Source organism: Staurois parvus, unplaced genomic scaffold (assembly GCF_062004578.1).
Source record: "Staurois parvus isolate SC_StPar_1 unplaced genomic scaffold, SC_StPar_1.0 ptg000251l, whole genome shotgun sequence".
Taxonomy (NCBI): Eukaryota; Metazoa; Chordata; class Amphibia; order Anura; family Ranidae; genus Staurois; species Staurois parvus.
The window spans coordinates 7,850,027-7,874,427 of NW_028318047.1; the positions used below are offsets into that span (position 1 = coordinate 7,850,027).

Genomic DNA, 24,401 nt, shown 5'->3' on the forward strand with positions numbered 1-24,401 from the left:
CCGTAAAGAGGTAGAAAGGAAAAGTGAAAAAAGGCAGTGGGGGTGCCTATTCTTAAATCCACCATTGACCACCTGCATACCCATCTGCCAACAACTTTTCAAAAAAGCTGTACCTTTTATCGTTCTAAATTAGTCCTTAGGCTCAAGTTATATTGTCTGGCTGTGATTATGTAATCTATTTGTCACTGGCAGGAGAAAACATTTACTCAGTCTCTTCTCTCCCATTGAAAAAATATATCTGATGCAATCTGCACTTTAATATCCATATCTAGTTTACCTGGGTGTTGAACAGTGCAAACATTGCATCCTCTTCCTGTTTGTTGACAGGGTCCTGGGTCCTACCTTCAGGCCTGCCCTTTAAAATATACAGGCAAATCATGGATGGGCGTGGCTGGACTTGCTGGAATATCATGCTTAGTAACGAGTCATCCCTGACATTCTTAAAGAAATATTAGTATAATTACTTTTGTTTTAAGTTTTGTATGTATGAAATCTTTGCTAACCCCAGCTTTGCATTTTTCCTGTGCAGATGTTCACACAGAAGCCGTGCAAGCAGCTTTGGCCAAATACAAGGAGAGAAAAATGCCTATGCCTTCTAAAAGGCGCTCAGCTCTTGTCCAGTCTTCTCTAGAGACCTATACTCCACCAGGTAATTCTACTTTCTTATTCCCTGAGTGACTGCAGGTACATGTCTTCTCACCACCGTATGTCTTGATGTGCTCCTTTTAGTAATAAGCTTTGACTCCCATGTACAGTAGACTTTATTCCCCCTTTCTTTGGAATTGTTTGGTTTGTTTGGTCCTAAAATGTTTTGACCTTTTGTACAACAAGCACTGTTATTCAGTTGTCATGATTATTTTACTCACAGACACCTCGTCAGCTTCGGAGGATGAGGGCTCATTGCTCCGTCAGGGACGCATCACATCCACTCCGCTTCAAGGTCATTCCAGCGTAGAGCCCTGGATTAGCAGAGTAACCCAGGGCTCCTCCACCTCATCATCAGCATCTTCCACCTCATCCCACCCAGGAGCCAAGCCTGCCGCCTCCAACAGCTGCCCTGTCATCGCAGCTGCCACCATGCTGGCAGACCTCATGGCACATGCCCAGATAGGTCAGTATCGGGCATGTGCTACCAATCAATATGGTACAACTTAATAATAGAATACTAGCCAGCAAGGCTGAAGGGCATTTGTCAAGATAGCAGTTGGTACATGTCATGGCACAATGTAAGGAGTATTAAAGGTTGGTGACAGTATATATTTTTTTCTAAATCTTCTAGTTGGCTATACCTAAAAAGGCAGATTTTGTATATGCATAGGTCTGGGTTCATTTTAAAAACTATCATCTTTGCCCATAGTAAGTCACCTGCCCTGTTTTTTGTTTTTATAAATTGGGTTCATTGTGTCATGGCAGTGACCAAGGCAGGGATATTGCTCATTGGGTGACTTCATAAGGTTTCAGACTGTGATCAGAACCATGTGTCATGTTCTTCATCCTGATAACCAGAGAGTGTTTCTGCACCACCTGACGTGACTACCGGACTCCTAGGAAATTCTCTTCATGAACGTCCACAGGTGGCATCTGTTCGTGGCGTGCCACGGGGGTTCAACAGCAGCATATTAGAAACAGCAGATGGTGCGTTAGTATTATTAGACGCTTCGAGTAGACATGCTAACATGAGATGTACACAGTGGTCTGACCCCCTTGTTCCTCCCCTATAGGTGTGCCAGTAAACAGCAGAGTCTCGTCCAAAATTCAACAGCTCCTCAATACATTAAAAAGGCCAAAGCGTCCTCCACTCAGAGAGTTCTTTGTGGATGATTTTGAAGAGCTTCTGGAAGGTATTAGTGGTGGGCAAATATTTAGTTCTGGTGAGTTCAGAATTTTTTAAGCTTTGTGGGTCCTCATACTTTGCATTTCTTTTTTTTTTTTGTGCAGTTCAGCAGCCAGATCCCAACCAACCAAAATCAGAAGGCACAGAGATGGCACTGCTTAAGGGGGAACCCCTGGGAGTTGTTTCTAACTGGCCTCCATCATTGTTAACTGCTCTTCATCGCTGGGGGACTACTCAGCCCAAGACACCATGTCTTACTTCCTTAGACACCACTGGGAAAGCAGTCTACACTCTCACCTATGGTAAGCTTACTTTTTTTTTTGGACAATGAAAGGATTCTGGCTCTCCTGAAAGAGTGCCTTTTTTATCTTAGAGTGAAGGAAAGAGGCTTTTTGTCACACTAAACAATTAGATTTTTAGTGGATTTGTTTGGTTGATGTTAGCAATATTTCTTATGAATATATTTTTACATTTTCACATCCACCCAGCAGGTGTAGCTTTAGGCTCCCTATCATGTTTTCTTATTTCATTTGTTTTAAAAAGTCAGTTTACAAAGTTTATTAGCTCAAGCTAAAGTTTACACACTAAAATTGAGTCGCTTATCCACTCTTCTTCCATATTGCCCATCAAAAGTTTAAACAGCTGCAGGAGGCGGTTCACATGCTGCAGCCAAGACACACTGAGTTGACAGGCTGCAACACTTGTCAAACTTGGCCATTAAAATAAATGGGGCCTGCCGCAGCTGTGAGCCATACACGTGGCTTGCAGTTGCAGTGCCCTTGCCCCATTATAGACTAGCATTCCTGAAAAATACAGGCATTCAGGAGGTGGCAGGATCATTGCCTGAAAGCCTGACAGCAGCTGCTTAGCCGTGCTTTGAAAACGTATCCACCACTGATTGCTTTTCAGTGTTTTGGCTAGTGTGAACCTAGCCTATGAAGCTTTCCAGAAAGTAGATGTAATGAACTCTGAGGTTGTTTCTTGTCTTTAGGCTATCCATAAATATTGTCTTATTTCTTATTTTTCTTTTTTGTATTTAGGAAAATTGTGGAGTAGAAGTGTCAAACTGGCTTACACTTTAATGAACAAGCTGACCAACAAGAATGAATCTCTTCTTAAACCTGGAGATAGGGTAACTATCATCTCAACATTGTTATTGCACCAAAAATATACAGCAAGGACATTGTGAATGGAGGTTAGATCACCCTACCTATACGTTATTGGTTCAGGTCTCCCACACTAATTAATGAGAAAGCTGCAGCTTCCCTAGACTGAAAAAATTGGTTCTGCTCTAAAGTAATTCTATATTAAACCTTTTCTTACCTGAATACCTAATGCCTGAAATTAGCTAATATTAATATAATCTCTTAGCCAACAAATAACCCATTATCTATGGCTTGTGCATACTAGCTTATTAGGACAAGCCTGTCAAAGGAACCCCTTCAATACTGCGTTGTCAGTGCAGGGGTGCTTCCATCTTCGCCCGGTTTTCCTTACAGGTTTGCTCCATTTGGCTGCTTGAGTGGCCAAGCTATGATGATGTGACTCCTGTGCATGTGCACAGGAGTCGCATCACCATTGCACTGAGCAATTGCTATAATGTAATCTGCAATTGCATGGCTCAGTGTACATTACTGCTGACAGGCAGGAGGAAGCATTTATAGCACAAGACACCAATGTGTGTGTCAGCATTTTATTTTATTTTTAACTTTAATTTTGCTTTAAGGTGCCATAGTTTCATGTGCATCTATACAGAATTCATATGTCCTCACACACACAGTGACACATGCTTCTAGAATATGATTCATAAGTTGATCAACTGGTGCTGTAAATCTCTGGTTAAAATAATAATTCCTCCTAAAGCTCAGTAAAGGGCCACAAAGTCAAAATTATGAGTTGGTTTATATAAGATAGGTTTATTAATGTTCATAGTTATTAACTTAGATAAGTAGAAATGTTGCTTGGGTTTTAAAAAAACTGTTTTGGCCAAGTTACATTATGAGCATTCCAAGAAGGAGCTGCTAATATTCACAACTATTTTTGTAGAAGTAGCAACGCCTGTTGGTCCAAAGGCATCAAACTTATATTTTGTAATGTTTCTTCTTTGTGATTACTGAACAAGAAGTCTAATGCTCCTTAGCCAATATAACATTTTTCACGTTGCTGCATAAACAAGGGCTATCTTCTCTCCGCAGTTTTCCACCTCATGTACACTCATAACATGTTAATTTTTTAGGTTTATTGTACGAAGTATAGAAATAAGTTTCAATTAGTGAATATAAATAAAACAGTGTTCCCATTCCCCTTTATTTTTAAAATATTGACATATATCACATAGTGTTCATGTGTGCCAAATTAACATTTCTGGCAAATGTGCTGTATTCCATGCGGCCAATGTAACCAACTTGATGAAGTAAGTCCCTTTTTTTTGTGTTGGTTATTCGGGATACCACACGCATTCCATGATTAATGGGGAGATTGTGGATTAATCTTACTGGATATTTACCAGTGCATGCTACAATAGCCTCCTATTTAATAGATGTCAACTTTGTTTGGGGGTGTCTCCATATTTGGGTGTTGCTGGAGACCGCATTGGAGATTTTTCTCCTTATTGATGAACGGATTGCTAATTTGAGGTGGTGCATGCACTTGGAGGAATTTATGTTGGAATACCTGTCTTTGGATTTTTAGCTAGTTGATGGGATATATGAACATTTTTCTGTGAATCTTGGGCTATGTTACATTTATTCATATATAAACACTTCATGATATATGTGAATGTAGTAAATATAGTTTGAGAAGAGTGGGACCACTGTTTGTTATATACACATTAATAGCATTTTTGTTCTGGTGAAACTGCAGCTAAAAATATATAAGTATATTATTTTCTGGCACTAATTCTATTTTTGCACAGCTGGAGATTGCATAGAGGCGTACATAATGTTGAGAACTAGTGATGCAGTAAAGATAGTATTGGTAAATTTTCTGTTTTGCAGGTGGCGCTTGTATTTCCCAACAGCGATCCTGTGATGTTTATGGTAGCATTTTATGGATGCCTCCTTTCAGACCTTATTCCTGTGCCCATTGAAGTGCCACTGACTAGGAAGGTAATGAAAACTAATTGACAGTTCAGGGTAATAAAACACAAATGATGTACAGAATACCTACAGATGATTGTACACACCTTGCTTCTCTGCAGGATGCTGGCGGTCAGCAGATCGGATTCCTCTTGGGTAGTTGTGGAGTATCACTTGCTCTTACCACTGATGTCTGCCAAAAAGGACTGCCTAAAGCCCAAACAGGGGAAGTTGTGACATTCAAAGGTAATCAATGAGCTCATCACATGTGACAAAGAAAATTATATCAGGTGCAGCCTTCTCCTTTTGACAGCTCAGGAGCCACGTCCAAATTTAACAAGTATGGAGTCACACAAACTATGAGAAAGTTAAAGTCCAACTCAACAAAAAAATGGTTTAATTTGTTTTGCATAGGACATCATGGCTAACCTCTCCGATGACGACATAGTCAAAAAACACATTTTTTTAGTGGCATGTGTACGAATTAGAACTTCTAATAATGTTTTTTACTGTAGTTGATGCTTCCCTTTCCCGGTGACTACCATACCACTCATTTCTTGGATTGGCGTCACAGACAGATAAAAAGTTGCCAAAAGTTTGAAGTTGTCTTTACTCTATCCAAAACTAAAAACAAATGCGTCGGAAGGATGGTCTTTAATATCTTTAATGGTATTAAATAACTTTGGCAACCTCTAAATGAGCATGCTTTTTGGTATTATTTTCTTATTGGTCATCAAGGGATTTGTAATGTCTGCCAGTGCCCTTACTCAGTTAGTTTGTTCCTTATAGTTTATGTAGCTAATCTGATTTTAGCACTGTAATTTAGCGCATTCCACATAAAATGGAATTAAATATCCACTAAGAAGCCACATTGTAAGAATCCAGTGCTACAGATTGCTCCCAGGGTGCTGGTTGTGAGCACCAAAAGGTATACCTTTTTAAAAAGCAACCAGAAGGAGAAAAGTTGTCTTGTACATCACAGAGCTGTAATGTTATTTAAATAAACACATAAAAACAAATGTTAAAACATACGTATTTATGCTTAGAATTTTATCTCCTACAGGTTGGCCTCGTTTAGCATGGTTTGTTATTGATGGAAAGCACTTAATGAAGCCTCCCAAAGACTGGCATCCACATATCAGAGATGCAAGCAATGATGCAGCATATATAGAGGTAAATTATTAAAATTTAATGTACCGTAGTTTTTACAGATTATGCCTCGATCATCAGGTCTTTTACTTGTTAAAGCATTAAAGCTGACCTTGAACCTAAAGTGCAAGGTCTATTATTCAAGTGTGACCCCCTCCTTCCCTGCTGCACTGCTATTAAAACTTTGGAAGTAGAGTTCTCCAAATCTTCTTGAGAAAAGGCTCCAAGCCGTACAGTGACATATCGCAAGATTTGGAGTGCTCACCATTCCCTAGGAATCTCCTTAGAGAAGGATGACTTCATGTCCTGCACCGCAGAAGCCAGAGGAAAGGTATTTTTTTCTACAGGTGTTTTATTTTTAAGTGGAGCTCCAGGCAAAAACTTTTTTAGATTTTTGTTTGTCCAAATAAATTCCCTCTAATTCTGTTTTGATTAGTTCCAGATGGGTACAGTACAAATCCAAGTTTCATTCATGTCAGATACAACTCTAAGCTGTGGTCTTCTTGAGCTGCGGCTGACAGTTTTGGTTATAGTACAGTGAACAATCATGTTGTTCACTCTCCACCCATCCATACAAGGCATTCTGTGGATGGACAAAGGGTGAGGAGGGACAGATAAATGACTCAACCTTCCCTTCTGTGCACAGAATACAAGACATTTGTTGAGTGAACGATGTGAAAGGAAAGGGAGAGCTAACAGCATGATCCTTAACTGTACTATAGCTTGAAGTTTCAGCCTCAGCTGATAATTCTATCTGGTATAAATAATACTAGGACTTTTACCATACCCAACAGCCATCCAGACCTAATATAAACAACATTAGAGGTAACATTATCTGGACAAGCCAAATATCTAAAACAGTTTTTTCCTGATATTCCATTTGAATTTTTTCAACAGGGAAACAGTGTTTCAGCAGGGAATAGGGAGGTGTCATGCAACATTAATCCTAACCTAAAGCCACAAATTCCAAATCAAAAATTATTTTTATTCTGTATAACTTTGCTTCACCAACCTTGTGGTAGCAAAGCTGTGTTGACATCCGTATTTCACGTGTAGAGCAGCAGCTGAAATGAACATGTCCACTTCCTTGCCATTTAAGAAGATACCTGCAATTACCTTCTAAAAGTGGAACAGGAAGCAAATAGCAGTATACAAGTTGAATATAGTTGTATATGTGAACTTTCTTAATTGTCAAATGATATGTAATTCTGTTTTACTAGTCCAGGTCTTGTGATCCAGGTGCCCTGTCCAAACAGCTTAGGCAAGCAATAGCGTTTTGGTTAGAAGTCCATCTCAACCTGCTGACTGTAAAGTGATGGAGCATTTAGCTCACTCTACCTTTCAACAGGCGCATGGTGGTAATTTTGCACTATGCAATTCATTAGTGCCTGACTGGCTTACAGTGCTGCATATTTCTCTCCCTGTCTGAGAACTACTGGGCATCTTCCTATAAAACATTTTATCAGCTCTGTCACATCTTACTTCAGGGAATATAAGCATTTAAAATGGGATTCTTTAAGTATCAATCGTGTAAATATGCAATTTTATGGGTCAAGTTGAAGGATAGGTTAAAGCTGATCTCCAGGTCCATATAAAAGTCACATAAGAATGCAAGTATGTAGTCTTTGTTTCATCTTAAAATGTGTTTTATATTAAACTACTGTGAGTACAAGAATGTATCTTGATTTCAGCCTTTTGCAGCTCATAGGGTGAGAAAGGAGCAGCATTGGGAAGCCAGCCAGCGCTGGATGCAAATGTACAGTGAACAGCAATTTTCAAATCTTGCCACAGATTTTCAATTGGATTTGGGTCTGGACTTTGACTGGGCCATTCTAACATATGAATATGCTTTGATCTAAACCGTTCCATTGTAGCTCTGGCTGTATGTTTAGTGTCATTGTCCTGCTGAAAGGTGAACCTCTGCCCCAGTCTTAAGTTTTTTGCAGACTCTACAGGTCTTCAAAGATTGCCCTGCATTTGGCTCCATCCTTCTTCTCAGAATGGGTATAAGTACTTTTTCAAGGTACTGTAGCTGCAGAATGTTTCCAGGTTCACAGCCTTAAGCTCTGTCAATGGCTGTCATTGCTTGACCTGTCGCTGAAAACTCATTTCGTAAGTAAGCTAGTTAGGCCATGTACCAGGAGCTAGCTACCTGAATTACTTAGGTTGCTGAACACCTTTACTCCCTTTTCCCACCAGTTTTGCAGTGGAAAAAGTTAATGCTGTGAGACCGAGTGCTGACATTATCTGCTGGGTGGGATGTCTGCACTCTTTCTGCACTGTACTGCCTCATGGAACTTCAATCTGTTCCTAGAAGCTCTTCTAAAGTTCTGTTCTTGCTAACAGGCTCTGCCTTTCATCTGATTCAAGTTGTGTTCTTATTTTGTCAGATAATTTCTGACTGATCAAAATCCCTTAAATGGGATATAACTGCTACCGAGGTGTATCTATCAGTTATAGAGAATGTGAAACACATGGTTATTGTCCTAAATTTGAGCCTGATTGGTTTGCTAGAAGTCTTTCTATTTTTTGCATGTTGTGTGTCATGTCAGTTGATAGGCATAGAGTACTTTGGCTTAATTGCCTGGATTGCAGTACCCTTGCATAAAAAGCATTTAACCCTCATGGCCTTTGAGGGACAGCATCTCTTCAGACCAGCTTTAGACAACATCAGGGATGCTACTCATAGCAACAGCACCAAACTTCTTCAGCAGAAGCCTGAGGAACAGACTGCAGTCTTCTCCCTCTATATTAAGAAATGTCACTTTTGTTTCACCACTCCCTCAACCTCCACCTGCAAGTCCTGGAGCTCAAAGTCTGACAAATCCTCAGAGAAGCCTGAAGGTGCATAACCGGTTTCCAGTCAGTACAGGATGTGGTGTCCCAGGACAACAAACTGGAGATTGGTTCCCCCCCCCCCCCACACTCTTACCTTTTCTGTGTTGCCATGTAAATAAGTAGATCTCCACTGAACCCTCTTGGTTCTTCTGGATCAAGGAGTCATTCCCAAGCATAAAGGGGGCATTTTCACCAGTCTGGATCTCAAAGCTCTAAATGTCTTTTAAAATAGGCCATCACTTCCCTTCACTAGAAAGACTTTCTGGCTTTGGTGGACATCAGAAATGCTTGTTTACATGCCCCCATCTTTCCTGGTCATCTACGATTCCTATGCTTTAACCTGGAGCACCTGCACTACCATTTTGTGGCTTGAGTGGTATAGTCTGTGAGTGGTTTGAGTCTGTGATTGCTACAATGCTAAAAGGTAGGAAGTCTAATTCACAAAAGGTTTATCATTGAAAGTAAAGCATACTTCACTTTGTGTGAGTCTTGGGGCTTCCCCCCCAAGAGCTTTACCATGGGACAAATTCCCTCATACAGCTGGGTTTGGCCAGTGTCTTATTCTCAGCACTATGAAGGGCCAGGTTTCTGCCCTTTCAATTCTGTTTCAGAGATCATTTGCCTTTCACTCTTTTGATTAAGACCTTTTTAAAGGGGATCTCCCATGTAGCTCTCCATGTTTGCTCTTAAAAAAGGTGGTGTTTCTTGTAACCACCACCTTAGTGAGTCGAACTATATCATGCAGGGAATAATTTTTGGTTTTGCATAGGTACAAGGTGTTGTTGAGGACTAGAACTTCCTTCTTGCCTAAAGTAGTGTTTCCCTTTTACCTTAACCAGGACATTGTCATCAGTTTACCAATGGGAAATTTTCCTTCATGGTCTGCATGTGACTTGGGCTTGAGATCCTTTTTCTCAGCTACTGGTTTTTTTTTTTTTTTCAGGAAGACCAGTTCCCTTTTTGTAATCCTGAATTGACTATGTAAGGTGCACTAGCTTTTCACTTCACCATCTCCATGTGGCTCATACAGGTCATTGTCCAAGCTTATGGTCTCAATCATTGGGTTCTGAACTAGTAGACTGAACTTAATTCTGTTCAATAATAAATTTGGACCTGGGAAGGCCTGTAAGTACCCAAACATATAGAACACAAACACCTGGCACTAGGAATAATACAGCGGCTGATGAAATAATGTGCACACTCACAAATTTTAAAAACGGTAGTAACTAAATATCCTGTGCTGATCTTGTGCTTACGATGTTCATGTAGGGCAAGCTAGTAAAAGCAGTGAGGGAGCTGACAGGCACAGGAGTCAATTGATCTGTAGTTTTGAGTGCCGCTTGTGTGACTGATAGACTCGAGTAGATAACTGGCAGAGCTGCAAGCACAAGGAGAGAGCCTGAGTTCAGTACAGAAGAGATTTCTGGAGTGAAGAACAGGTGTACTGCTCCTGAGAGTTGCAACGTAGAGTGGAAACATTGTGACAGCCAAAAGGCTGGATGTGACTTGAGGGCCGTAAAATGCCCAAGTTTCCTCTATAGGATTTTTCTCTCCTATTTTTGCCTGGCTCGATGTTAATTTTGCTTTTTTTCCTAGGGCTTTTGCCCTCAGGGGAACATACTGAGCTCATTCTCTGAAAGATGTCGGGGTTCATGGACCTTCTGCAGCATCTTGCATCTGTCCTTCTCATAAGTCACAAGGCCAACACCTGTTTTTCTGGACAGTTTTTCAAAACCATGGTTTCACAGGTGGCTGTTTGAGCCTCTGCTGATCTGTGCTTCAGCTAAAAGGTGTTTCTGCTAGCAACTTTTTTTTTTGTTCCTGTGGGCCTGTTGCCATTTGTTTTAGCTGTTTTGTTTCCCACCCCTCTATTCCTTTGTTCTGCACTGTACAACTAAGTTAATAGGAATTTTGAGATACCTGTAAATCCAATATCTTGGAGTACAGCACAGGACTTTGCACAGTGATTTTTTGCTAGATTTGGAGTTGGCACGTTTATATGGGTACATGGGATTGCAGTTTCCAGCAAACGTTTTGCCAGTGTCCAATCACCTGAGAGTATCCACGAACTAAGAATCAATTCTTGTGTCTGGTACTCTACTCCTAGATATGGAATTTATAAGTATGTCAATTTTCTATTTTGATGCTCAATTTAATAATTTTCATGTTTAGGATAAGGGTCAAATTTAGGTGTTATTGAAAGCTTTAATGAAAGAGCCAGAGGTAGGTTTCCTGGAGACAGTCTACTAATGCCATGCGCATGACATTCAGTGACTGCAAGGCTCAACTATAATATACCTTATATGTTTGAATCTTATGGTGAACCACAAAATGCAGATTCTGATTACTATTGACAATTGTCCATTTTATGGTAACATTTGCAGGCGGACTATCTCTAAAATGGACAATATTTGCCCTCCAAAGATTTTATTACATTATTGCTGCAGCAATTGCAGAAATCTGCAAACTGAATGACATTAGTGTCTTAATTTTGCTTCTGGCAAATACTTTACTTCAGTATATTATTTATACATACGTAATTTAATTATTTCATTTGACCTTTTGTGTGCAGTACAAAACCAGCAAAGAGGGCAGTACCATGGGGGTTACTGTGTCTCAGTCAGCCATGTTGGCTCATTGCCATGCCCTAACACAGGCCTGTGGTTATTCAGAAGGTAAGTGTGACAAATGTGATGGTTTTACATTTATTAAACAGTTTCTTTTAGTTTCAGTTGTATTTGGCGTTTTCCTTAGGCAACAAATTTTGTAAACTGGACGGCCTTATATAGATCATTAACACGTTTTGCCAATTGTGAACACTTAAGTCATTTGGTTTCTGAATCATGCAGAGGGAGGGTTGCACAATAACTGCATTCAAGGGCAGTTGATTGTGTATTGGATTTCCACGTCATTCATTCAATATCCAGGCAGGTATCAAATTATAAAAGTATGCGTCCATACACAGTCCTATCATGATAAAATGTAGGTCTAAAACCAGTCGTTTAATGATTGGCCTGTTAATGGCCATAGTCCATATCCTTTAAGCAAAAGATTAATATACAGTTGCTTTATTGTTAGAAAAGTCCTTAAAATGTAGATTGTTGTGGAATTACTTGTCTAAAATGATCCTGTGTGGTGATCAAGCAGCAGTATGCTGTTAGTTGACAGCATAAGCTATAACTAATTATCACATCTTCACATTAGTACCTCCAAGGTCCTCTGGGGCACATCATGAAATGTGCATTTGTTTTTTTTGTACCTGTAGTAGGACCCTGAAACAGTAGTACACTATTTGCCTTCCGATAAGGCAGTTGATCGTGATCACTGTGATTTGCTTTCACAGTGATCACATGATTGGTAGCCCATCCTACTAACTCCCACTTTTCACTCCAGGAGCTGTGAAAAGTCAATCACTCTGTTGGGGGTGAATGATTGAGCACACTCCCTTCACACAAAAAGGTGCTCTTATAGGTATAATGCCCACTCCATGCAGTAACATACATGTGTTCAACTGGAGCTAAGGAGTTGCATTTAAAGAGTGTTTTCAGTCACAATGTTAATTGCTTTCTTTTTTTTTTTGAGTTAGATGCTCTGTAGAATAACATTAAGGAGGCTCCACCCTCCAAGCTCCTCTACGTCACTGTGGGATGCTTGTCTCTCTTTTGCTTACTTAGTAGAAATAAAGTGGTTGTAAACACCTGACATGGAAAATGAACAAAGCAAATCGTTCTATAGTGTGTATTTGCCTTAATCCAAAGCACCTAGTGTGATTTCTGACTGCACTGTCATTCTCTGTTATCCGCATGAGTCGCTTCTGACAGTCTATACAGACACCAAGCAATCCTGGGGGACAGCCTGACCATCTCTCCAGCACACAGGAGGTGATTACAGCCTCAGCTGTTCATTTCCCTATGAGACTGTGTAAGAGAGGGTGTGTCCTTTCTCTCCCCACAGGTCTCAAATTGCACTCAGCTTCCTGCTCTAGTGTGCAGTGTGTGACATCAGATCCCTGCTTTCTAGACATGAGAAATGTGTAAAATCTCTACTTTGAATGGCTGTAGAGGAGAAAGTGCTGCAGATAAACAGGTACAAATTTTGTGGGAGGATTGGTTTCATATCTGTGTATCACCTGGGGCTAGTCACTTCAGTTAGTATATGGAAGGATTTACAACCACTTTAAGTCCAACCAGTGCAGAACAGTAGTTTGTTTATGGTGGTGCCACAATACTAAACTAACAGGCAAACTCTTTATTGTGAATTTGCAAGTGAAGTAAGTAAATTATTAGCAAATCAGAATAAAATATAAAGTATAAACATATCCTATTTAAATATACATATTTGTGTATGGCAGTAAAATGCAGATAATGATGACATAGCCTTTGTTATTGTCTTCTAGCGGAAACATTGATTAATGTTCTGGACTTTAAAAGAGATGCTGGCCTGTGGCATGGCGTACTTACTGTGAGTGTTTGTTTTCTGCAGGGCATACATACACATCATGTAATGTTCCTTTTGTAATCCCATTAATTAATCGCTAAAAAGTATATTATGTCTCGCAGAGTGTTATGAATCGCATGCATGTAGTCAGCATCCCATATGCACTGATGAAGGTGAATCCATTGTCTTGGATTCAAAAGGTCAGCGCCTATAAAGGTAAATTACCTGTTATTTCTGGACATTCATGTCAAATGGTGAAGACTTAATTTGAATATTAGGTCTTTTTGCTTAAAACAGTTTGTTGTGTATATATACAGTATCAGATACATCTATGTTTGTTTTTCTATACCGTCTTGACTTGGGTATCATTTTTTCACCATGTCTTGTACATTCGTAATAACATTTTATTCGCCCTTTTAAAGGTGTCTTCGTTTGCAAAACGTTACTAAGTTTCCTTACCCACCTCTTCCCTCTTTCCGTATGACCTCATGTTCTGTCAGTGCTAGTTTAGTAGTCTTGGGTCTGTATCATGATGCCTGGTGCAGGACAATGGATCTCTAAAGAAACGCATTAAGCAAAGTCTGGCCTTTCGTTTGCACCTTGTGACAATAAAATGTATAGATTTCTACCCGTTCATTAGTACTATTTACCTGGGAAGGTCCCGTCACGTGTAAGAAAGTCAAAATGATGGCATATGTGATTATTATTGCACAGAATTTTCAGTACTTCCCAGGCGATTCCAGTGCTTGACCTGTCAAGTGTTTAAAGTGATTTTCCACTTATTAGAAAGATACAACCATATCTGGTAGATGCTATCCTATTCAAACAACCACAGATCCGATCAGTAACAGGTTTTTTTTCCCCAAAGTGATTTAACATCTTCAAGACTGCAGCTGAAACATCCTTTCTTTATGCAATTATGCCCATTCATAGGGGTGCAGGTCTCATACGACTGACTGATGATCAGCTTTTATGTAGTCTATCTCAGCTGCATTAGGCTGATTGGCATAAGTAAAGGTAGAGCGACCCCTGGTGGTTATATGTTAATACAGGCAGGAGAGAATTTTTCACATGATAGCCTGAGAGTGACAAACCTCTTTAAACTCCTATACACCTTTCATATGTAGAGCTCTTGTTGGAGGTCTGTAGCCATCTAGTTCCATAGCTGATTTTAAAACACTGATGTAATGATTTTTAAAATAAGCATAATTTTGTAATTTTTTTTTGTACAATAACAATGTGATGCCAAAATATGTTCTATGTAATGATCGAAAATGTAGCTCTATGTAGTTGCCTGTTGCGGAGAGGTTAAGTTATTGCGGACCTGACAGTTATTAAAGTGCAAATTACAGCCTGCTACGTTCCTTGATGATTTGGCCTTGCTGTGGTTATTATAGAGTGCAGCTTGTAAAAAGACAGTGCATTGCTAAACAGATTTTTGGGACTTCAAATAAAACGAGTTGGGCTAATTTTTTTTTTAAAAACGCAGGAAATTGATCCTGACCATATAACCATTCATAAGTAAATATTTTTAAAGGGTAAGTTCACCTTTAAATAAATAAATGCATATCTTTTTGCAGGTAAATTAATGTGCATTTATTTATTATTTTTATTAGGAGCCTTTAATCAATTCAGCTCTGGCAGATTTCACCCCCTTCATAACCAGGCCATTTTTTTGCTATTTTTAGCACTGCACTACTTAAACTCTTTGCGCAGTCATGCAACTCTGCACCCAAATGAAGTTTAGATCATTTTTTGCACAAATTACATTTATATCATTATACCATAACACAAATACAGCTTTCTTTTGGTGGTATTTGATCACCCTGGGTTTTTCTTATTTTTTATTCTATAAAAATGAAAAAGGACGGTAAATTGTGTGGGGAAAAAATAATATTGTTTACTTTGTTTTAAAACATATCCGATTAAATTGAATTTCTACATAAATTTAGGCCAAAATGTGTTCTACACGTCTTTGGTGACAACAAATCCCAAAAAGTGTATATCAATCTGTTTGCATGAAAGGTATAGCATCTACAAAGGATGGTATACATACTGGAAGTTTTATTTATACTAGTAATAGTGGTGGTCAGCAACGTGTAATGGGACTGTGGAACAGCAGTGGGCAACCTGCCACTAACTGACACTTTGTGGGCACTGGCTAACACTGACATCACCAGTGACATTAACACAGTGTAGCAAATGACAGCACAGCTGGGGGGCGGGTGCGCAGAGTGCTCCCTACCAAGAATTCCCACATGACATACATATACGTGATCTAGCACAGGAGAGCTGCTGGCCTGTAGCATATATGCATGGGCCTGTTGGCAAGTAGTTAAAGCATTGCTCCCGTGATCAGCAGCACAATGGATGTTGCCTGCAGACTGTCAGTGTAAGCTGTCTGCTTGTACCTCGTACAGACAGGCAGTTACACAATGACCGGAACCATCAATGAACAACCTAGAGCGATCACCACTCTGATAGTTCATTGAAATCTACAAGCTATCAGTTGCAAGAGCTGTTGGTAATTGTAGTTTTCCCATTCACAGAACTCTGTGAATGAATGATGTGGCCAGGTTGGCAGAGCGTATATTTTTGTTTGTTTGTTTTTTACACTGTGTTAGGGGAAAAGATCCCCAGCTTGCTGTTACTAGAGACAGCAGATCAGGAAAAGGCTGCAGCCATGGGAACATGTTACAAGGTTAACTTATCCTTTAAAAGCTGAATTGTGCAAAAATAAAATATTAAATAAGATGGTCAAGTTATGAAGACTGTATAGTGAATATAAAACAGTGGACTTTGTATTCCATACAACAAAACTACCCATTATTTTGCCGTCCCCTTTTGCCTGACCTGTAACAAATGTTATACATCTATACATGACAAATATCACAGTGTCTGTACGGGATGTGACTGTTGTTTGTAACTTTAACATAAAGTAAATTCTTTGTTTTGAGCTATAGTGGTCCTTTAACCATTTCCTACTGGTCACTTATACCCCCTTCCTGCCCAGGCCAATTTTCAGCTTTCAGCCCTGACACATTTTGAATGACAATTGCGTGGTCATGCAACACTGTACCCATATGAAATTTATATCATTTTTTTCACACAAATAGAGCTTTGTTTCTGTTATAAAATTTAGCAAACAGGTACTTTTTCTCCTTCGCGGATGTGCGTTGATGAGGCAGAACTGATAGGTGGTACTGATATGCAACAATGATGGGCATTGCTGGGTGGCACTGATGAGTGGCACTGCTGGGCACAAGATCCATCCTCTGACAATTGCCGGTTATCGGCAGTACTTTCCTCACGCTGTGACAGTGTGAAGAAAGTGCAGCCGATAACCGGCAACTGCATTTACCAGTGATCTGCTGTGTCATTGGACACAGCTCACCACGTGGTAAAAGGCCGCTGTGATTTGGCCTTTTACCACATCACGTGAGCAGCTGTGTCCGTAGGACACAGTGATCACGGAGATTGCCAGGGGAACGCGGGAGGGCGCGTTCTGGGAGGAAGTCAAATGACATTGATAAAGACATAATAACTTATATTGTGTTGGGTGTTAAGGCATCTTTTTTGTCTTTTTCTGCAGCTCGTGTTGCACTAGTGAAATCTAGAGACATGCACTGGTCACTTCTGGCACAGAGAGACCAACGGGATGTGAGCCTCGGTTCCCTACGAATGTTGATTGTGGCTGATGGTGCAAATCCTTGTAAGATTTTTAAGAATTGCTGCAAAGTCTTTTTAACCTCACTCTTTACAACTGCTATTGTAAGGTTTAAGGAACATGTCCTATAAAGGCTGCCTGTGTTTACAGGGTCTATCTCATCATGTGATGCCTTCCTTAACGTCTTCCAGTCTCGTGGTTTAAGGCCTGAAGTGATTTCTCCATGTGCCACCTCATCAGAGGCACTCACTGTATCCATGCGCAGGTGAATAATGCTAGAGATTAGCTTTTGGTCATCCAATGTAAGGTCTCCAAATCTTTGCTTTGCTTCCTTTCACCTTTCTATCTCTCGCTTTTCTGGTACCAAGCTACAGGGTAGCTGGCCACTTTGAGCAAGTCATAGCCAGATGCTGACTACTTCACGAAGGGGGAGCTGTTCTCTGCATTAAAGCACAGCTCCCTCTAGCTTTAGTCTGTACTTGGCTTTTTAGGCAATCACCTTGCCCCAGGCTAGTTAAAAGGCTTGATTTTGCATTTTTCATACATAGCAAAGTTTTCTTCTTATGCATGTTTGCATCATTAATGATCAGTGCTCGCTCCTGACTGACAACCTTCACAGTCTTTTCCAGATCAAACACAGCTAATAGTAAGGCTGAATTCTTTGTGTAATTGCCAGTGGTAGAGCTGTATTGGTACAGGCCTTACTGCTGAACACCCCTTATCCAACTCCCACTTTGTATTGCTCCTTCAACCTATGTTGTTCTGCAATAGTATCATTTAAAATGTGTGCCAGGAGGATTGGCGTTCTTAGATCTGTATAGCATAACGCTGCACAGAAAAACTGCAGAGGGCTGGTGCAGACTAGATGATTTTGTGCAGGGAATGGTTCACTGCCATTAAAGTGTTACTAAGCCCTGGACCCTGCATCCACTATATCTGGTCTCCCACAGTACACAGAACATGGAAATGTAATTATTTTAGTAAATATAAACTGATAAATACCTTTTCTCTTTAGCAGTTAGAGCAGTCTTGTGACTTCTATCAGTGTTCAGCAGAGCATTGGTTTAAGCTTGGAGGAGGAGTTTTTTTTCTGGTCTAGGAGGATTCATTACCTCTGACCAGTGCTGATTGGCCCTGTGCTGATCACATGCACTCTCCCAAGAAAGAAAAAACCTCTAGATATACATACCAAACTGAGCATGTGCAAAGTGCATACTGTTCAGTCTGTCTTATCAGGAGATAAGAGGTGATCGCTTGAAAAAGGGGAGGAACAGAGAAGACAGGACCAAAAGGCTTTTTTACACAATGCAGCGGATTAACCCCTTAGGTTCCACAGTGAGTATAACCAGCATGCTTTACTGCATATACAGACTGATTTTATTGTTGTGGGTTTAGTAACACTTTAAAAACTCCCCTGTACAACTCTGCTGTGGATGACCTTTTGTTTGGTGTTCTCTGGCTAATTGTAAGTTCTACCAAGAGGCAGTAAAGAAACTGCCCCCCATCTCCTTATGGAGAAAATGTATTATTGGTTATTTTGTTTTAGTGTGTAAGTTTTTAAACTGATGTTTTTTTCACTATCTATAATCAATCTTTGTTTAAGAAAATATTTTTGTCCTGACAACAATAAACTAAAGGGAGAAGATGGTAGTGGACCACTGCAACATCGTATATCTAGAGAGCTAGTAAACAGTAAATTTTGCAGGAAACTTAATTACATTACCTTGTTCTTTCCTTGAATTGTTTTCAGACCCCCAGATATGGGTGGAGTTCCTCCTGGAAAGGCAGTATTATCCATGAATGGACTCAGCTATGGTGTCATTCGTGCAGACACTGAGGAGAAGCTTTCTGTGCTCACTGTACAGGATGTGGGACAAGTGATGCCTGGAGGTAGGTACTAGGATTACATTTTAACGAACTGATGGGCAATCACTATGCATTGGGTTTTGCAATATCTGAATAGATTTCATACTTCATTCTACTAATAAATATAGTTTTGCCTCTCCATAGCCAGCATGTGTGTTGTGAAGGCGGAGGGTGCTCCATATCTATGTAAGACAGATGAAGTTGGAGAGTTGTGTATGTCCTCCAGCTCCACAGGCACTGCATACTATGGACTCCATGGAATCACCAAAAATATATTTGAGGTACATTATATAAGTAAGAAGTATGGAAGCTGAATAACATAGAGAAGGGTGTGGATGACTGAGTGAAATTTTTACTTTTCTTTTTTAAGACAATTCCACTTACTTCCAATGGAGATCCTGTGTCTAATCAGCAATTCACTAGAACTGGGCTACTGGGATTCATTGGACCAGTGAGTATATCAGTAATTCCCAGGTATTTATTTCACATATTGGTATGCATTCTGTGTATACATCAGTGTAATATTGAGAATCGCTAGCAAAGCATCAGACTCCCACTGTTGTGGTACTATAACCTTCCCATATAAAAGCCAGCACTGGGTAGGTGATGTGGATGCTTGTTCAGTAGAGTACATTGTTCAAAATATTTGTGTATCCCTTTTGTTTATGTATCTAGCATACATAAAAGTAGACTAAGATAAAAAGGACTAGAGGAAAGAATTCAAGAGGAGTGAGTCTAAGGAAGATGCATAAAGAAAAATTAGAAGGTACAAGAGGTTATAAGAAGACTAAGGAAAACTATACACTATATTGCCAAAAGTATTGGAACACCCCTCCAAATCACTGGATTCAGTTGTTCCAATCACCTCCATGGCCACAGGTGTATAAAATCAAGCACCTAGGCAGGCAGACTACTTCTACAAACATTTGTGAAAGAATGGATCGCTCTCAGGAGCTCAGTGAATTCAAGCGTGGTACCGTGATAGGTTGCCACCTGTGCAGTAAGTCCATCTGTGAAATTTTCTTGCTACTAAATATTCCACGGTCAACTGTTAGTGGTATTATAGCAAAAGTGCACAAGGAACACAGCAGGGCACCAGGTCAGAGTACAAACAAGGAACTTTATTCAAAGTGCACTTGCATGTGAAAAACCCGTGGTCAGCTCCCAATGTCAGTGCGGCCTGCCCACCTGTCACTCACGCCACCTGCCAGGAACCCCGGTCAGCTGGCAGGCACGCACGGAGAGATGCCGCAGACTTCCACCTTACAGCGGGTCTCACTCCATGTCTTGCAGCAATCCTCGGCTCTACCACTCTGGAGAGAGCTGTCTCTGCATGCCTCACCAACCTTGGCAGCTGACCACAGGTTTTTGACATGTAAGTGCACTTTGAATAAAGTGTCTTGTTTGTATTCACGCTGACCTGGCGCCCTGCTGTGTTCCTTTTGCATGTCTCCTGAGGGATTCCCCACATCCTTGGCAAGGAGCTATCGGTGACTGTGCATGTGCCAAAGCTTTCCCATCGTCCATACATCTTTTCATTCAGCTACAGTCCGGAGGGACTGATTACATGCATTTCTTTGTATGCTGACAGGTCTGGTTACATTACTAATAGTGACATTGGTTATATTATGCATTGTCATGTGGATCTGTCTATTTAGTCCATTATTGAAATTACATTCCATCGTCATTTAAGCGCTGGATATGCATGTAACACTTACAAGGTGTTTTATATACAATTTCAGCCACAAAATGGTAGGCCACGTAAAACGACAGAGCGGGGTCAGCGAAGTCGTAGAAGTCGCCAGTTGTCTGCAGAGTCAATAGCTAAAGACCTACAAACATCGTATGGCCTTCAGACTTGCACAACAGTGTGTAGAGAGCTTCATGGAATGGGTTTTCATGGCTGAGCAGCTGCATCCAAGCCTTACATCACCAAGTGCAATGCAAAGCGTCGGATGCAGTGGTGTAAAGCATGCTGCCACTGGGCTCTAGAGCAGTGGTGGCATTTTCTCTGGAGTGACGAACTGCGCTTTGTCTGGCAATCCGATGGATGTGTCTGGGTTTGGCGGTTGCCAGGAGAATGGTACTTTCCTGACTGCATTGTGCCAAGTGTAAAGTTTGGTGGAGGGGGATTATGGTGTGGGGTTGTTTTTCAGAGGTTGGGCTTAGCCCCTAAGTTTGAGTGAAGGGAAGGGCAGCATACCAAGACATTTTGGACAATTTTATGCTCCCAACCTTGTTGGAACAGTTTGGGGATGGCCCCTTCCTGTTCCAACATGACTGCGCACCAGTGCACAAAGCAAGCTCCATAAAGACATGGATGAGCAAGTTTGGGGTGGAGGAACTTGGCTGGCCTGCACAGAGTCCTGACCTCAACCTTATAGAACAGCTTTGGGATGAATTAAAGATGAGACTGTGAGCCAGAACTTCTCTTCCGACATCAGTGCCTGACCTCACAAATGTGCTTCTGGAAGAATGGTCAAACATTCCCACAGACGCACTCCTAAACCTTGTGGACAGCCTTTACCAGAAGAGTTGAAGCTGTTATTGCTGCAAATGGTGGGCCAACTCAATATTGAACCCTAAGGACTAAGACTGGGATCCCATTTAATGTTCATGTGCATGTAAAGGCAGGCATCCCAATACTTTTGGCTATATAGTGTATGTGATGAAGATAACTCTGGTAGGAAGAAGAAACAGGGAATGGGAACACATTCAACAGGGGCCTAGGCCTTTCTTAGGATAAAGTGGCATAAGGCATGTACAACTTATTAACTGATGTCACTGCAATATAAACAGCAATTTTCAAGATATTCAGGATAGGGAATGACTACTATCATTACTTTAGAATAAAGCTGCTTTAACCACCATTCCACTTTTTGCTATTATGCTTCTAATCATTTACCTAATCCTGCCATAGCATGGGTATTCATATGTGAGTTCCAGACCACTAACAGCCAGCCCTACTATGTACTTGTGCTGGTTGTATCTTTCTTTCTATTTTGTACATTGCTGAGTACAGTGTAAGAGTACTCTCCTATATACACACATGTAGTGTCCAATCACAGTAGGAAAAATCAGCTTGATAAACTCAATATGTTCTAAAACCCTGAACACCTCCGATATATCAGCTAGCTGTAGTTATTGACCCTAGTGCCTTTTAAAAAGTCAGTTACCTCTCCTGATTTACTCAGAGGTCACAGGCTGCTTGCATGTTGTGACCTGAAGCTTTTGATTTGGGTAATTGTTATATACCTGTGTTCTTTCCAGAAATGTCTTTATTCCTACTTGCTTCTAGTAACTTCAGCTGTCCCATCCCTTAAAAGTTGCATGAGTCTTTATGCTTGATAATGTGACACAAGCGAATCACCATGCTTTTTTTTTTGGATTAAAATGAAATATAGGCAGAATTAATTAGTTTAACACAGGCATTTTATACACTGCGTAGATGTGTTCTGATGTGTAAACTCAATTTAGCTCAGGTTTACTGTTAGCTCAAATATTCAGGTATGCAGGTAATGTAATTTACCGTTCGATTCTATGGTCAATGACCAGAATGATTCTGATTTTTAGAAATGTACTGTATATGACCTTTTTTTTAAAATATCAAATTGAACATCTTACAACAGGTAGCATTAGTTTATGTTTCAGTTAATTACACTAGATGCATGTTTCTTATGTGTTTTTGCATTAAAATGAACACGTTTGTGCAGGAGCGGTTGGTGTATGTCGTGGGGAAAGTGGATGGTCAGATGGTTGTGAGTGGACGCAGGCACAGTTGTGATGACGTGGTAGCAACAGCCCTGGCTGTGGAGCCCATGAAGTTTGTTTACAGAGGGAGGTAAGAGATGATATATTTTAAAGGAAATGTATAGTGTCTTTTCTTTCTTTATGTATTATGTTCTGGCCAAAAATAAAATGATTTTATTTCTTTCTAGTGATGTAAATATCAAATATTGCATGTAAACATTTTAGATTAATGTTTCCAGTCTGCTAATGGCAAGTTTTAAGCAGGGTATACACAGAGTTCAACACTGGTGGAACAAAAAAAAAAAAACTAACAGATCCCCGCATCCACACAAGCGATGGATTCTGATAGTGGGGTCTTCAGGCAGTACAGATGGTTAAACGGGGACATGCCCCCTCCTGCCAATTTCCTCCACTGAGAAATATTCTTTCATTGATTACCCTTCCTTTAACACAGTATGTGAGGGGGGGGGTCTTTTCCCATTTACAGAAAGTGTTCCAGGCATTACCATCTGTGAAAGAACTTTTCACAATGAAGGAGGGGGTCCCTGTTTGACCATCTGTACTGCCTGAAGACCCGAAGCTGTTAACCACTGAAGCACTGGAAGTTCTGAGATAGGAAGAGGAATTTTATTGCTTAACGTCGACTTTAAATCCATCACTGATCGTGGTATGGCAAGAACTGTCTTTATATTGTGTTTCAGATCATTTCATTAATGAAAAGTTCCTTAAAGCTGGACTCCAGGAAAACTAAAAAGTCCTCTCCGCTGCCCCCACACTGCTAGGTTAACTGTGATGGTAACAGCACTTGTACTTACTGCAAATGGCGCTCCCCTCCACTCCAGCAGTGGCCTGGCCCTTTGTGTCCTTACATTAAGTACAGATGTCCAGTTTTTGCATCATTCTTGATGATGTTGGAGAACCTTAGAATGCCAAAATATAGGGGAAAAAAGGCTGCAGGAACTGTTCTAGCGGCGCAGGAAGGGGGGGGGGTTAGTAAAACTGCTGTACTCGTCCTTTGGACCTAAACTGAGCAGTTAACCCTTTTCAGCGAGATAGTAGGCATTCTTCAAATGAAGTGTTTTATGACAACATGCTTGGAAATGTAAAATATTTAAAATGTTTATATTTACAGTGATCACAACAAAAAGATGTGTCCACATAAATGTTACCAGAAGAAAAACAATCAAAAATGAAAATAACAAAATAGGGGCTCAAAGCAGTGGTTATAGTACTGCTTGCTTTTTTTTTTTTTTACTGAAACCTCATCTGGCACATTGTCATTGTTTCAGGACTCTGAAGCAAACAAAACTGACCTAGAACAAGTATGCAGATCAGGTGCTTACTTACTACATCTAGTTCTAGGTCAGCTTAACAGTCAGAAACTAGCATTAGCAGTCCCCATATTTCTTTTAGGAGTTTTTTTATGCAAATACTTCTTTATTGAAATTTCTAAAAGCACTTAAGAGCTATGTACAACGTGCAAGATCAGAAACATAACAGACCAAAGTCAGATGTGGACTTGCAAATCTCTTGGAAAGGACTTGTTACAGACAATCAAACATAGCAATCAACTGTCATAAGTGCTTATGAATAATTACCTAACCCAGAATATTATGTACCAAGACTGTCTCAACAGAGATGAAGGTTGGAACATAAACATATAGGCTAGTTATTGTATTAGGAAGTAGAAGATAGGATAGTGGGACAAAGAGAAGGTTACACAGTATATACAGGGTTGAAAAAAGCAGGTAGACAAGGGGAAGAAAGTGAAATGACTCTGATA

At 40.3% G+C, this 24,401-nt stretch overlaps 1 protein-coding gene across 7 annotated transcripts in view; it reads left to right on the top strand.

The window, feature by feature from the left end:
- The window catches only part of DIP2A (DIP2 acetate--CoA ligase A), a 144,632-nt gene that overhangs the window by 94,690 nt on the left and 25,541 nt on the right, over positions 1-24,401 (top strand). For 5 of the 7 annotated variants that reach the window (XM_089680886.1, XM_089680888.1, XM_089680889.1 and 2 more), the window contains exons 4-21: positions 530-649; positions 869-1,111; positions 1,507-1,635; positions 1,722-1,841; positions 1,939-2,136; positions 2,875-2,966; positions 4,831-4,941; positions 5,034-5,157; positions 5,975-6,084; positions 11,471-11,573; positions 13,295-13,359; positions 13,458-13,551; positions 16,928-17,047; positions 17,153-17,267; positions 18,753-18,892; positions 19,013-19,149; positions 19,239-19,319; positions 22,582-22,709. In XM_089680886.1, coding sequence (XP_089537012.1) covers positions 530-649; positions 869-1,111; positions 1,507-1,635; positions 1,722-1,841; positions 1,939-2,136; positions 2,875-2,966; positions 4,831-4,941; positions 5,034-5,157; positions 5,975-6,084; positions 11,471-11,573; positions 13,295-13,359; positions 13,458-13,551; positions 16,928-17,047; positions 17,153-17,267; positions 18,753-18,892; positions 19,013-19,149; positions 19,239-19,319; positions 22,582-22,709 — 2,230 coding nt within the window. The remainder of the gene's footprint in view (positions 1-529; positions 650-868; positions 1,112-1,506; positions 1,636-1,721; positions 1,842-1,938; positions 2,137-2,874; positions 2,967-4,830; positions 4,942-5,033; positions 5,158-5,974; positions 6,085-11,470; positions 11,574-13,294; positions 13,360-13,457; positions 13,552-16,927; positions 17,048-17,152; positions 17,268-18,752; positions 18,893-19,012; positions 19,150-19,238; positions 19,320-22,581; positions 22,710-24,401) is intronic. The other 2 variants (XM_089680891.1, XM_089680892.1) reach the window with 2 other exon arrangements.